At 46.9% G+C, this 15,116-nt stretch overlaps 1 protein-coding gene across 2 annotated transcripts in view; it reads left to right on the top strand.

Annotated features, from left to right (window-relative positions):
- SPOCK1 (SPARC (osteonectin), cwcv and kazal like domains proteoglycan 1) overlaps window positions 1-15,116 on the top strand; it is a 558,187-nt gene that overhangs the window by 464,385 nt on the left and 78,686 nt on the right. For both annotated transcript variants that reach the window (XM_065873450.1, XM_065873451.1), the window contains one exon: window positions 2,352-2,466. In XM_065873450.1, the coding sequence (XP_065729522.1) occupies window positions 2,352-2,466 (115 nt within the window). The remainder of the gene's footprint in view (window positions 1-2,351; window positions 2,467-15,116) is intronic.

Genomic DNA, 15,116 nt, shown 5'->3' with positions numbered 1-15,116 from the left:
ACAGAGGGAAAAAGCAAGAGGGGAAAACCAAGCAGTGGGTTTTCAAATGTGACACAAACCTGGCTTGGATCATTCCTACTCACCATCTGCTGGCCAGAGCGAGTCATGTGGTCAAGACTGCTGTCACCACAGAGGGGACATCAGATCTCACGACACACGGCCCTGAGCAAAGTGTAGATTCCTCTTCCGGGGAGGCCAGAGAACGTTTGGGGAGAGGATTACTGTCTATCACAGACACAAGCAGGCAATTGCAGTCACAGTATGGTAAGGCTTTAGAGCAAGTCTCTGTACTAATTTTGACTTCATACAATAAGTTGACACGTAAAAAACAAAGTGTATTTCCCCCTCTAAGTTAGCTTTAGGGGTTCTGTTGAGAAAATAGTATGAGAATCACTAGCCTGAACCTGCGGATTGTTCCAGAGAGCTAAGCCCAGGGGAGGAGGGGGGGCGGGGCGGGGCCAGTAGCAGTAGTCTCCCCTCTAGCCCTGGGCACGTGCTAGTTGAAAAGAAGCTTCTTACACTGGGGACCCACCTGCCGCCTTCCAGCGTTCTCCTTGGTGCGTCTTCTGTCCATTTGGACCATCTGCAGGTATGGTCCATACCTGGGGTCTTTTTTGTGCTGCATCCCTACATACACATATATCCCTCCTCTCCTCATCGTCACATCCACGTGGTCACACATTTTTTGTTTCCTCACTACGTCCGTCAATCGACGTTTGCGGTCTGGGCCGTGGCTTCCTTTCATACGGCCCCCAGCACGCCTGCCTCCACACTGGGCCACACCAGACACCCAGCAGCGTGCACAAAAGGGAGTTTTGCATCGAGAGGAAGCCAGCTCCCCGTTGGCTCATCTGCCATGCTCTCTCTGCAAGGGTCACAGGCGACTGCGTGGCCGACGGTAGGAATTACACGAGTGACTCCAGCACGTGTAGGTTGAAAGCCCACTCTCCCTATGCTCGGGGTGTAATCAGTGTGGGGACTGAATACCCCGTCGTCTCACAAGGAGCCGGGATTCATCTGCACTCATGTGTTGCTTTGCAAATGCTGGCGGCCTTTTCAAAGATATGCATTTGTGCTTTCCGAGGGCAAGGACCATATCTCCCCTTTTCTTCCCTTTGAAAGATTCTGCGTGGCACCTGATAATAGCTGCATGCACCGTGGGTGCTCCGTCCCTTCTGCCCGTCTCCCCTTCCTTTGAACCTTCAGCAGATACCAGCGTGGTTCTGGGCCCGTGGGCCTTTGCAGAAGCCTGATTGATTGCACACAGGCCTTGATCTAGAGAATTTTGCAGGTCAAAAAGGGAGGGAACTCTCAGACAACTCCGACCCAGGCCAGTAGCCCAGCCGCATAATTAGGCACACGTGGAGTCCAGTGCAGGCCATCTGTTCTCTCAGTCCCTCCACAAGACAGACACAGTGATGGGGACGGTTAAGTGCTTGGCCCTGGAGTCGGTCAGAGGGGGTTTGGAATCCTGGATTGTGCATGTCCTGAGCTTTCACAAGTTATTTAGCCTCTGAGTCTCCATTTCTTATTCCATAATGTAGTAATAATAAAATGCTGTTAATCGTTGTGGTCTTTTGCATCTGTAAAGAACCTCCTTCTCTCCTGCTTGGGTTCCGAATCAGTTGAGACTTAAGGGTAAAGAACTGGAGACAGCGGCCAAAATATGAAGGGGTTGACAGGACGTTGTATGGCTTTGGGGCTTGTAATTTTGAATCCTAGGATTCAGTGGACGTTTCCACCCAGTCCCAGGCTACTTAGACAACCACAGGCATCCTCTGGGGGGAAAGACTGTGTCAAGCTTGGGTTTTGGATGGTTGAGGCCAAAGCATTCACTCCTCGCTTGCTCCCGGGGAAAGGGCTGGGCCTCACACACCATCCAATCTTACTAAGTAGATTGTTACCCTTCCTCCCCAGGAAGAGGGTGAGCGGGTGAGCAGCTGAGCGTGACCAGGAGGGCTACACTGGCAGAGCCTCCCTAGTGGGGGTAAGGGGACGAGTTGGAGCAGCCTTCAGCCTTTTGTCTTTGTGGACCCTCTGGGACTCCACAGATGTTAAGTTTCATCCTGATACTTGCATAAACAATTACGGTTGAGTTTACCACTTACTAAACTAAGCCTCCCTGTGCAGTGTTTTTAGATGTTATTCTGTGCATTTGGGAAAACACAGAAGGCCATTTCTTAGTTAGCATCCTGTAATTCAGACCTTTAACAGAAATGAACTCCTCTTCTCTCTGTCTTTGCTTCTGTGAGCCTAACTGTGGTTAGAAGGGCACTGGCAGTCTCCTAAGGAAGCTGGGGAGGGGTCTACATGACAGTATTCTTAAGGCTTGTTCTGTCTGTCTTTTGCAGTGCAAGTTGGAGTTCCATGCTTGTTCTACTGGCAAAAGTCTCACCACCCTCTGCGACGGGCCCTGTCCATGTCTCCCGGAGCCCAAGCCACCAAAACACAAGGCAGAGAAGAATGGTGAGTGGGCATCGCAGGACACCCCCTGAACGGGGGGCTGTGTGGTCAGGGCGGCCTGACATGGCCAAGGCCCTCCCTCCCCAGACGCCAGGAACCTGGCCCTAAGCCCTTAACAGAGGCATTCTAGCTCGGCCTGGGGAGACCGTTATGCTCGGCAAGTACCCTAGTCATTTAGGGACGCCAAACTGAACCGCCTTCAGCTGCCATTAAATAGAAAAAGAAGAGCTGAGAGTCTTTGAAAATAATTCTGTTAGACCAAGATATGCACTAGGTTCTTCCAGAGGTCAAATTGGCTATGGTGTAGGAAGGGCAGGGTTTCAGCGTTAAGACCAGGCCTGCCCTGGGGTGCGCCTTGGACATCCTTGAACTCTAATCTCTAAATCCTTTGAAAGGCCAGATTTCAAAACATAGAGTGCAGAGATGTCACGATGATGGACAGTATCCCTGTGCAAAAGCGGTTCTCTACTAATATGTTCTGCCTCTGCCTGGCATGCAACACAGAGCCAGGAGGTGGATGGAAGAAGAAGAACTCCCCAGGCCCTGCGGTTTCTCTTCCATGGCCGACAGGGGCGGCAAAGGTCGGGCTTATCTGGATGTTTTCATGATGGGGAAAGTAATGCTGGCCCACTGGTCTCAGCCCCCTACAAGCCTTCCGTAATGAGACCCAAGATAGAAGTTTGCGTTGGCCTTCTGTGGAGCTGGGCTTTCTCAGCTGTAGGGGGCTGTCCCATGGAAAACGTTGGACATCTGTGTGTGAGTGTGTGTGCGTGCGTGCACTCGCTTGTCTTCTAAAGCCTGCAGGTATTTGCGATGGAGGAGAATGAATAGGGTGTAAGTGTTTATCCACTTACCTCTTCCTAAGCTGTTTTGTCTTTACCAAGGCACACAGATGGAGATGTTCAAGTGTAAATTTGTTCACGGTGATTGCTGGAATGTTGTGTTAGAAGGCCCTTTGGGAGGTTTAATCCAGGATGTGGAAGGACATTGTAAACTGTAAAGCACTGGGGTCACAAATAATCTCCATAGATTACTCTTGGTTACCAAAAAGCTGATCTCATTGCATTTTGGACTGATCATCTATATAACTCTAGTAAGAAATGTTAACTAGGGACTTCCCTGGTGGCACAGTGATTAAGAATCTGCCTGCCAATGCAGGGGACACGGGGTTGAGCCCTGGTCCGGGAAGATCCCACATGCTGCAGTGCAGCTAAGCCCGTGCGCCACAACTACTGAGCCTGCGTTCTAGAGCCCACGAGCCACAACCACTGAAGCCTGTGCGCCTAGAGCCCGTGCTCTGCAACAAGAGAAGCCACTGCAATGAGAAGCCCATGCACCGCAACGAAGAATAGCCCCCACTCGCCACAACTAGAGAAAGCCTGTGCACAGCAACAAAGACCCAACACAGCCAAAAAAATAAAAATTAATTAATTAATTTTTAAAAAAAAAGAAATGTTAACTAATCTACACAAGCCTCCTTGTACTTTGGTCAGAAAACCTAAAGCCGTGCCGTGGTAAGCAACTACAAAGCCCACAAAATTAACTTCCGTCTGGAGATTTCTTTTTTTTGCGGTACGCAGGCCTCTCACTGTTGCGGCCTCTCCCGTTGCGGAGCACAGGCTCCGGACGCGCAGGCTCAGCGGCCGTGGCTCACGGGCCCAGCCGCTCCGCGGCATGTGGGATCTTCCCGGACAGGGGCACGAACCCGTGTCCCCTGCATCGGCAGGCGGACTCTCAAACACTGCGCCACCAGGGAAGCCCTGGAGATTTCTTAAGAATCTTCTTAGGAAGTCTCAATAGCCTCTCTTATTCCAAGTATATTCTTTACTGCTTTCATTTAGTCTTCTATTCTGAGACAAGGAAACCAATCCAAGAAAGCCATTTCTACCATTTTGCCTGTAGTTTTCTGGGAGGGCTTCGTGGCTCTTTAAACAAAGTACAACCCTTGTTTCTTCATGGTGGGTTTGTCACATCTGATTAAATGAGATTCACTCTCAAATATGACTCTCCAGGTATGGCCTCGGCTGGCTGTACCATCTATTTGTTCAGTTACTTACTGGTGAAAACGAGAACAAATTCTTATCGAGCCTGTGCGAGAGTAACCACATTGGCATTGAAAGTAAAAAGACTCAGAAAAAAAGTGTCGTTCCAGAATTCTGAGAGGTTAGTGAGAACAAGATTACCACTTGAAAGGGTTTCATTTCCAAATGTTTGTAAGAGCACAGACCACTAAGTTAGTGGTGAGAGATAGGTCGGGAAGAAAGCAAAAGGACTTCATTATATGCCTATCAGAAATGAGAACAATAAAAAAGAATACCAGCAATATTCTCAAACCAGTGATCAAAATTAGGTTTCCGTCATTAGTTCCTGCAGTCCTGTCTAATTATGTTTTGTTCCACTGGCTCTTGGGTCAACTGTCTGCTTTTATGAAGTCATCAGAGTCCTGGAACTCTACACTCTGTCTCTGGTATCATCTGGCAATTATCTAAGAAATATCACCTTGGAAGCCTGTAACAAGGCATCTGTTATTTGAAGTATCCATCCAACTTGGTACACTTCTTTCCATGAGGCTCTGAGATTGTCCTTTTTCGTTAAAGACCCAATTTCTGCTGTGACGTAAAGCAAATATTTTACATGAGCATGAGGGGAAGCAGGAACTACCTGTTGGTGATAAGACTGAATGTAGTTGATTTATTACATATCCAACAACATCCTAATGAAGGAGAGTATAATCCTCTCTCAGGATAGGATGCTTCACTATTTAATACGGATTTGATCAGTGTTTCCCTGGAGGATAAGGTCATATTACGGGCAGTGAGGGCACTGATAGATCCCCAGGGTCATTATGTGAAATGAATCTTTTAAATGAGGAACATTTTACCTGGACAGAATCAGTCAAGGGAAGGCTGACTTTTTCCTTTAATTTGACGATTCTTTCCACGCAGCTCTCGCGATAGTTTGCGCCAGGCGGTGAGCGCTGCACTGAGGTTGTGGCAGTTGGGGTGAGGAGGGGATGGATGTACGAGAGGGGTTGGAGGTGAAATGAAGGGCAGCTTTCATCTGGCCACTTGGCTGTTGGGTGAAAGGCGAAGGAGGAGTGCCCACCAGTCCACACCCCCTTGCCTGGCAGCCGCCCCTCTCTGAAGCTGCGGTGGGAGTGGCGTCTACGGGCAGACGCCATCCATGAGACACACCGTGGCTCTGAACGGTATCCAGAGCAGGCTTGTGTCTGTGCCTATTACAGAAATGACATTTGACAGTCTCACAAATGCAGGTGTGTCAAAAATGTGACATTACTGTTGTTGATGATGACATTTTACCTTCAACCTTACCTCTATTTTGAACCGTGGTTCCTTCTGGTTAATACAAACATTAGTGAAGTCATTTCCAGGTCAATTCTGTCAATTCGGGATTATATCTAAATTCTAGGAAGTAGGGGTGGGATGAGGGCTTATGAGATACCATATTGGTGTCAGGTGGCTCCTGGTGTGTCTCTTTCTTTGGAATCTACCTCTGTGGGGCTTTTCAGTTTTTAATTAGTTGTCCAGCAATGTTTCATCCTGAGTGCAGCCAAGGAGAGATGTTTAAGATCCTGCCCGTGACCTCTGCTCACTCATACCGAGTCCTCTTTCTTTTTTTTTTTTAAATCTTTTTTTTTTAATTTATTTATTTTTGGCTGCATTGGGTCTTCGTTGCTGCATGTGGACTTTCTCTAGCTGCGGCTCTAGGCGCACGGGCTTCAGTAGTTGTGGCACATGGGCTCAGTAGTTGTGGCTCTTGGGCTCTAGAGCACAGGCTCAGTAGTTGTGGCGCATAGGCTTAGTTGCTCCGTGGCATGTGGGATCCTCCCAGACCAGGGCTCGAACCCGTGTCCCCCGCATTGGCAGGCGGATTCCCAACCACTGTGCTACCAGGGAAGTCCCCCGAGTCCTCTTTCTTCTAAGCCTACTCTTCTGAGTTTACTCATCCTCTCACTGCCCCTCCTTGGCCCCCTTCAGGGCCACACATAACTTCTGTGACCTTCTGGTGTCAAGAAAGACTGCGGTGAGTTTGCTCTCTCAAGCCGTCTCTCCTTGGATCTGCCCAGCAGCCATTTCTCTTGCACGCAGAGGACATCTTTGTGAGACTTACCTCAAAACGGGCTTCATATTGGTAGAAAGACACAGGTCCTCTTTGCTGCGGGACCTCCAGCTGTCTGGAGTTTCAGGAGTGCCTCTTCCTGCCCAGGCCCCAGAGCTGAGTTTGGAGACCCAAAAGCTGTGGTGAGCAGAACGTTTCCTAGGGACTCACCGGCCTCTGCCTGTTCGCCTTCCTTTTGTAGCCCCAACTGTGATCAGTACTGGATGTGAGTGTCCAAGGTGTGTGAGGCCAGGGTCTAACTAGCTCTCTTTCTGATCTCACTCTGCTTCCTCCAGCCTTTGGCCGTTTGAGTTACAGCAAACCCGGTTCTTGGAAATCAAAAGTCTCTTGTCTCAGCTTTGGTTTTGAGATCATTTTTAGGAAGTCAGAGACAAATGGTTGATTTTTTGTGTGTGTTCTCTTTGTTTTTCTCTGGCATCTCTCCTTTGTTGTGGCCCCTGGGGAGATGGTGGAGGGTGGAGTCATCCTTTCATACCTCTGAGTATTTCCTCTCAGTTACTCGTGACCTTGGACAAGTTACTGAATTGCTTTCTCTCTCATCTCTGTGATACCAGACCATCCTCAAGAGTATAGCCTAATGATTGTCCAAAGGAAGGGGAAAATTAAAAAGAAGGAGATTGAGTCTGGGGGAGAATGGATACATGTGTATGTATGGCTGAGTCACTTTGCTCTGCACCTGAAACTATTACATTGTTAACTGGCTATACTCCAATATAAAATAAAAAGCTAAAAAAAAAAAAAAAAAGAGGGAGACTGAGGTCTACACATTAAGCCTGGGTTTCAGTACCTTTTCTAAGAGTCTCCTAGGAAAGGTCCCCCCAGTTTCTCTTGGTATTTTCCAGTACCCAAGAGCCAGCCCAGTTAGGAAGTCACCTCTCACATCTAATGTTAACCCTTTGGTTCTGGGTTTTGCTTGCTGCTTTTTCTTCAGTCCTCAGGAAAGAATATGAGGAATGTCTGAAGCACTTGTTTCTTGATTTCTTGACAGTGGTTGAAATTTTAGGGGTAAGATAGAGGACTGTTAGGGTCTTGAAGATACATTTTTAAACTAGCCCGCCCCACACCTGCTGCTCTCCCCACCCTGACTCCCCTCCCCTCCGCTTGTGCACAGAGACAGACCTCTCCCCTTGGCCTGGGTTCAGCAGCCTTGTTCCCTCTGAAGGCGGGACTCGGAGCTCCCTCACGGCTGAGGTGAAAACTCTGTAGTTGTAGGGTATCAGGGCAGGAAAGATCTCCCCTGTCTTCCTCCATACCATGCACGAGGGGACCCTTGTGTTCCTCGAAGGCGCCTCAGGTTTCCCCACGGGGACCAGGGGAAGGCCGGGTGGGTGGGGCCTCCGACCTCCCCTAGAGGGGCTCCATCTTTATGCTTTACCACCTCCGATCACATCTGTAGGAAAGGAGTTTGGCACCAGGGAGCCATTGTTCAGTTCCCATTTACCCCAAGAGAAAACTGGAGGTCTATGGAGAGAAGGCATCTCTCCTCACGTCAGACAGTGGGCAGGTGTGGGGCAGGGTCAGAGCCTGGGCCTCTCGACGCCTGGGCTAGTGCCCTTGTGCCCCGTGTGTACTCCCTTAGGTCACAGCCAGCCAGGTCCTCTGCCTAAAGGTGGTCGAGGGTCTGTAGCTGAGTTGGGTGGGAGTTAGATTTATTTCTCCGGGGTCTGACGTCGCTTGCCTGGATCCTGAAGTGTGAACCATCAGGCAGAGAGTGTCTCTGTGTTCCCACAAGCAGCAGTGTTTGGAAGGCATCCTGCAGAGTCTCTCCCACCCCCTCCTCCTCCGCCTTTGGACGAGAGAGTAGAGCGAACAGCACTGTCTGTAAGGCCAGCTCCTTCTTTGCTTCTGTTGTCACAGGTTAGCTTTTGGAGGAGGGATGGGGGCCCAGCCAGTCGGCCTCAGGTGTTCTGGAGACAGCCAGCCGGCTGGCTGGTCAGCGTTCATGAAGCTGTAACTTCCTGGCCTGACTGTGCTGGGAGGTGGGGAAGGAAGTTCCACAGATCCTTCCCGCAGGGCATGCTAAAGAGGAAATAACGACTTCCCTCCAGCTGAGCTCTTGGGAACAGTAGAAAAATAGTCTACAATGATTTTCTTTTCTCCAATGGTGATTTCAACCTGAGGGCTAGATTCTGGGGGGAAGAGTCCTGGGCTGACAGACGGTTGTCTAATTCCATTACTTATCACAAGTCGAGCTGGGGAAATGTGTTTAAATGGGAACAGGAGGTGGTGCCAAAGAGACGGGATGAAAAGTTCTTCCTCGCTGTGATGTCTCAATGGAAAAATCCTAAAAGGGTCCTGCTGCAGAGGCTCCCAGCAAAATGAAGGTTTATCTTTGCAACCACAGAAAGAACATTTTTCTTTAATGCCTGTTGTGTAACAGGGTGAAGGCCTGGGGCTTGCAAGCTTGCAATTTAAAAGTGGTTTATATTAACCTTTTCCATACCCATTCAACTTCGCTGATTATTCAGTACTCCATTATGGTCAAAAATTCAACATATAAAGGAACATTTCAGTTTTAGGGCCTTGTTAATAGACATGTCACGAGCTTTAAAGAAAAAACAATTGGGGGTTAAATTAGCAACTGCATCCAAGAAGAAAAATGTATTTGTCAGGACTCTGGACGTAAATGCCGACTTTGGCTTTGAACTCAGATTCTTCTTCTGTGAGTTCAGCCCTGGGAAAGCAGACCACAGGTTCTCCTGGTCATTCTGAAGCTTCCTTGGTAGCAACTGATTGGAGAAAGCTAAAGGTGAAAAGGGAGAGAAGGGTAAACTGAGGGAGAGGGTGGCCAGGGTCATAGCTGGAGTCCAGAGAAGGAGATAGAGGTTGGTGTTAGAAATTAATGGCTTTGATAATTCACTCAGATAGCACTCTTCTCCTGCCCTTATTTTTTATTTATAAATTAATACCATTCTTATATAAAATCCAAGTATTATGGGAAAAGGGTCTCATATTCCCAGTTCTATTAGCTTTCTGTTGCATATGCTTCCAATTATTTTTTGTAAACATATACTAATATACTTTTAAAGCTGTACCCGTCCAAAATCAGGATCACATTCTACGATATTTTGCACCCTGCCTTTCTTGTGTGTCGTACGTACGTTTTCATGGAGGATCACATCTATCTGTCTGTCTGTCTCTCTGCTCCTGCCCAAGCCCCCTGCCCCCACCTTGCTCTCTTTCTAGCCAACCTGCCAGCTCTGCTCCCTTGTACTCCAGACTTAAATATGTAATGACTGCTCCACATTTCTGTTTGGATGCCCATAGGCATGTCAAACTTAGCATGTCCAAAATGAAACTCCGGATCTCCCCCCAAATCTGTTCCTTCTTCCTGTAGTATTTGCCATCTTAATTAATGGCAGCTTCATATTTCAATCTGCTGAAGTAAAAGCAAACAAAAATAACCCTTCTTCCTCTCATGTGCCACATTATAATCATCATTTGAGTCTACTTTCAAATAGATTTCCAAATACGAGCACTTCTTACCACCTCCACGGTTACCACCGTGGTGGTCCAAGACATCCTCATCTTTTATTTCAATAGCTTCCTAATTAATTTCCTGGCCCCTACATTCTCTTTTGAACATAGGAGTTAAACATTCTGTAAACTGTATGTCAGATTGTATAATTCCCTATTCAGGACACTCCACTGACTTCCCATCTTGTTAAGAGGAAAAGAGAAAATCCTTTCAGTGACCTGCAAGGCCAAGCATGATCGAGGCCCCGATCAGGTCCCAGTGGGTTTCTCAGATGTGCCATCATATCCTGCCTCAGCCTGGACTGTCTTTCCAGACATCTACATGACTCCTTCCATCAGCCACCCTTCAATCTCTGCACAAACGTGGCCTTCTCAGGAAACCCTCCCCGACACTTCCCATCTCTCTTTCCTCCTTTATTTGTCTCCATACCATTTATCACCTTCCAATATATTAGATAATTTGTTTACCTGTTCTGTTTATTGTCTGACTTGCCCAACTAGAATGGGAGTTATATGAGGGCTTTCTGTCTGGATTTCCAACAGTTATTGGTCAAATGTTGAATGATTCTACCTCATTATTTTTAAAGCATTGTCCATTATATAGATTTACCACAGATTATAATGTTTAAAATGGCAAAAAAAAAAAAAAAGATTTACTGTGACAAGAGATCATCTGTAGAAGGTGCTTAATAAATACGTGTATTAAGCCCTTGGTGTATATGTTTAATTCTTCTAACAACCAAAAAATGTCATCTGTAGTGCTGGTGAGAAAACTTGAGATTTGGAGCTTTTCGGCACCTTGCCTAAGGCCACCCAGCTAATAAATGAAAGAGCAGGGATTTGAAGTCTTTCCTAGAACGTGTGCTCTTATGCTCACGTTATACTGTGTTTTTAACCTAAATTGAATATCCATTGAAAGGGAAGACTTCCTTTGGAAAAAGAAACACACACACACACACACACACACACACACACACACATTCACACATTTGAAACTAAATTTCCCTGTGCTTTCAGTGCTCAGAGAATGCGCTCCGTCACTGATATCATAGCCCTCTCTGATGGGATTTTTCCAAGGTGTCCTCACTCATTTTCTCCTCTTTCTTTCTGTGACGCGCCTTGCTCTCTGAAGTTTATCAGAACCCTGGCATGAGCGTGAGCTCACCACTGCGTAGTACGCTTTCCTGATAGCCACGGGTTTCCGACCTAGCTTCTTAAAGATAAAAATTCATTTGTAATCTGTCCTGAAGTCGACTCTTCTTTCATTGCGCTTCTATCTATTGCTGTGAGAGGAAAAGACAGCATCACAATACAAAATAAATTGAAATCATAATCGAAAGAGAGCAAGTGACTGCCCCGTCACCAAGCCAGCTGCTTAGTAAAATCTTGGTAGGTCTCGTCCTTCCTAGGGCCAAGGGTTGTAGTGGGCACCTGGGCCTTGGCAGAGGAGGGGGCAACACCTTCCTAGCAGGTGCAGTGAGAAGTAAATGAGCTCAATTTCAGCTGTAAATGTAGAGTTCCAAAAATACAGCTGTGTCATCGTCATCATCATCATCACCATCTTGATCATGGTCCTCTGTTTAAAAACTCGAATGGCACTTAGACATAAAGGACGCAGGATGTCACTTCGACTATTGAACTTGAGGAATGTATAATGACACCAGATAAGGCTCAGAATAAGCAGTTGTTTGAATATATGGTAATAGATATTCAGATCGCTCGGGAGCATAGCCACAGCGAAAACAGCGAGCCAGCTCTCTTCAGCCTGTGGAGACCAAAAGAGAAGAGAGATCTGAGAGACGCTTCCAAATCATGGTGGTGTCATGATGGCGAGATCTCGTGTTCCACTTCTAGTCCCGGGGCCCCTCTGTCCTGCTTGAAAAGAAGGAGCTTTGCAGGGAGACACAGTAGATCTCCTTATACAGCGGAGGTTCTGCTTGTGTTTCTCATTATTTCAAGACCTAGAGTGAGCTAACAGAAGAAATAGTTTCAGCACAATTTAGGGGCAGTTCCAAGAGGTGGAGGAGGCACCATGACGTTGGGGCCGAGGCGATGATGAGCATGGTCATGGGTCCATAGAATGTAAAAATTGCTGCTTTCAGATTTCCCGGTGATGCAATAGCAAGTCGTTTGGGGGGCAAGTCCTTCATATTTGACTAAACTTCACCATGTAGAAGGCTCTGTGTAAGGAACCAGTGCAGCTGTCCTGTTACATGTCCGCCTGGGAATATCAAGAAGGCATTTGCATGGGCCTTTTTCCTCCCATCTCATCCTATGAAGTATCCATTTATTTTGGCATCCTTGGCCTGCTTATGCTTTGTCCAAGCTTGAATCTTCTAAATGGCCCTTTCCATTATGTCATGTGTTGGAGGTGGGGTGTGGCTAACACCCCAGTGAGTCCTCTGTGTTCTACCCTAGCAAGGGATGTTGAGTGTAGCTCCAGCTTCTAAAATCACCTAGGCAAGGGGCACTCATGCTATGAAACCAGATTTAGAAGATGAATGTCAAAGAGCAGAAAATTAGTGCTGACAGGGGGTTTGATCAGAATTGTGATCACGTACCAATGCACAAGGCCAAGTAATACTCCAAAAAAAAAAAAGATTTTCAAAACATTACTTGAAACCAAGTTTTTTTTTTTTTTTTTTTAAATAGCCCCTTTGGGCTTCGCTGGTGGCGCAGTGGTTGAGAGTCCGCCTGCCGATGCAGGGGACACGGGTTCATGCCCCGGTCCGGGAAGATCCCATATGCCGCGGAGCGGCTGGGCCCGTGAGCCATGGCCACTGAGCCTGCGTGTCCAGAGCCTGTGCTCCACAACGGGAGAGCCCACAGCAGTGAGAGGCCCGCGTGCCGCAAAAAAAAAAAAATTAAAATGTAAAGCTTAAGGCAATACTCTGACAGCTGTTTTGTTTTGGTTTGTTTTTTTCCTAAAACTGAGGGCAGTGATTGAGTCTGGAGGTAGTGGTGAGCAATGTGTCTTCATCCACCCAGCATCCATCTGTCTGTTCATCTGTCCATCCATCATCCATCCATCCAGCATTTATTAAATACCTATTCTGTGCCCAGGTCCTGTGCTGTCCCTCCTGTAAGCAGATGAGAAGAAATCGACACTAAACATATCAATAATTTGTTATTTCAGTATCTGCACAGCGAGCTCACTTCTGTCCCAGGGTAACAATTGTCTATAGGGCTGAGCTGTTTTCCATCCCATTTTATAAGTCTGGGACTCCAAAGCCTTTTTAAAAAATTATTTTCCAAGAGCTTTGTTAGAATTTAGACCTGCTGTTGCAGTCCCAGTGGTCAGAAGAGCTAGACTTCACCTCACATGGTTGAGACAAGGAAACTAATCTAACTTAAATATCATCTATCCACTAGAGTGTCATAACCTTGAAAGCAAGGATTATGTTTAATTTATTTGTCTTTATATCCCTAGCATAGGGTCTGTGGCATGAGTGGACACAACTAAGTATAAATATAAATGGGTACCATATCTGTTACCTATTTAATTAGAGCAATATTTAAATAAATAAATATCCAGGTTCAGTTTGGTGCCTTTCTCCTTCCTGTCTGTTGTGAGTTATTATTCTTTCTATGTACCGTGGAGACACATCTCCTCCTCAGTTTCCTCTCAAACTTCTGATTTGGGTCTAAAATGTCTGCACTGTTTTACCGAGTCTTTTCTGTGATAACCATCCTGAATACTTGGCTCTTTGGGGTCCTGTGTACATGGTTTGTTGCCTCCTTGTCCATGAGCAGCAGTTAGGGGAGAGATCCCGGTCAAGGTCACTAGCGTACCTGTTGCCCACAGAAGGGCGCTCCCCATCTGACCTCCCATGGGTATTCGTGTGCATCTTCAAGTTCTGATGCAAACACATTTATAAGTCCCCTTATTTGCCCTCCAGGTTACATATGATGGAACTTGCCAGGAGGCTAGTGTTGTAAACTAGCAGACGCAGGGGCTGGGGGATTAGACAGCTGTGTGATTGAAGTCCAGCCCCAAAGCTCCCTGGCTGTGTGGCTTTGGGCAAGCTACTTCTCTGAGTGTCCATTTCCACATCTGTAAAAATAAAGAGAATAAGGCCTATCTTGAGAGATTATTATAAGAATGAAATAAACTCAATGAGATAATTATGAAAGCTGCTGGTTCTGAAGGATGCTCAGTGAATATAGGTAACACACACACACACACACACACACACACACACAGGAGTAACCTGGTCTGCTGTTTGTGCAGTTTGGTAACACACTGCCTTCTGAAACAAACACCTTTGCATTCTAGAATCAGTCTTGCCAACACTAGCAGGTACTGTCAGTTGTCGATCCTGTACCCATTCAATTCTGGTTTTCTTTAAGGAAAACCAGAATTCTTAGTTTCTCAGTCTCTCTTCCAGCTGGCGGTGTGGCCTGGGGAATCAGTCCTGGTCAATGGAATGCAAGTAAAGTCTTCTGGAGATTTCTGAGAAGGTTCCTGCTTTCATGAAAATCAGAGGTTTGAGTGGAGCTGTGGCAACCATTTTGTGACTACAAGGCAACAAACCCAAGAATTCCCATTAAGGATGAGTGGGCAGGAGCTTAGAAAGTGGGCAGTTGTGACTGATTCCCTGCCTCTCTCCTAACTTATGTCACAAGGTGAACCTCCAAGGGCTTATGCCATTGTTCATCAAGCTTTCTGTTATTGGAAGCTAAATACATTTTCTAACTGATACAGAACACCTTCCTTTTAAAGAACATTTGCCTAGAGACGGGCCATGCTTGTGTGACGCCAGGAGCCCCCAAGGAGTCAGGGCCAATGGTATCTTGGTATCTAGGGCAGGGGAGACCCGAGGTGGTCTCAGGAGCATCACTCAGTGTCAGGAGAGCATGTAGTTGCCAGAACTAGGCACCAATCCAACTAGGACTTGGATTGGTCTGGAGTGGGAGCATCTGATCTGTGATTAAAGTATGTTTGTGTATCAGGGGTTCTGCAATCTCTTGCAAAGACTTCTGATAAGGGAGCGGAAAGGATATTTCTTGTTACAAATGAGTGAGGCATGTTGGAC

This window comes from Phocoena phocoena, chromosome 3, assembly GCF_963924675.1.
Source record: "Phocoena phocoena chromosome 3, mPhoPho1.1, whole genome shotgun sequence".
Lineage (NCBI taxonomy): Eukaryota > Metazoa > Chordata > Mammalia > Artiodactyla > Phocoenidae > Phocoena > Phocoena phocoena.
Note: the sequence above shows the minus strand (reverse complement) of the source record. Positions and strands in the feature narration are given on the sequence as shown.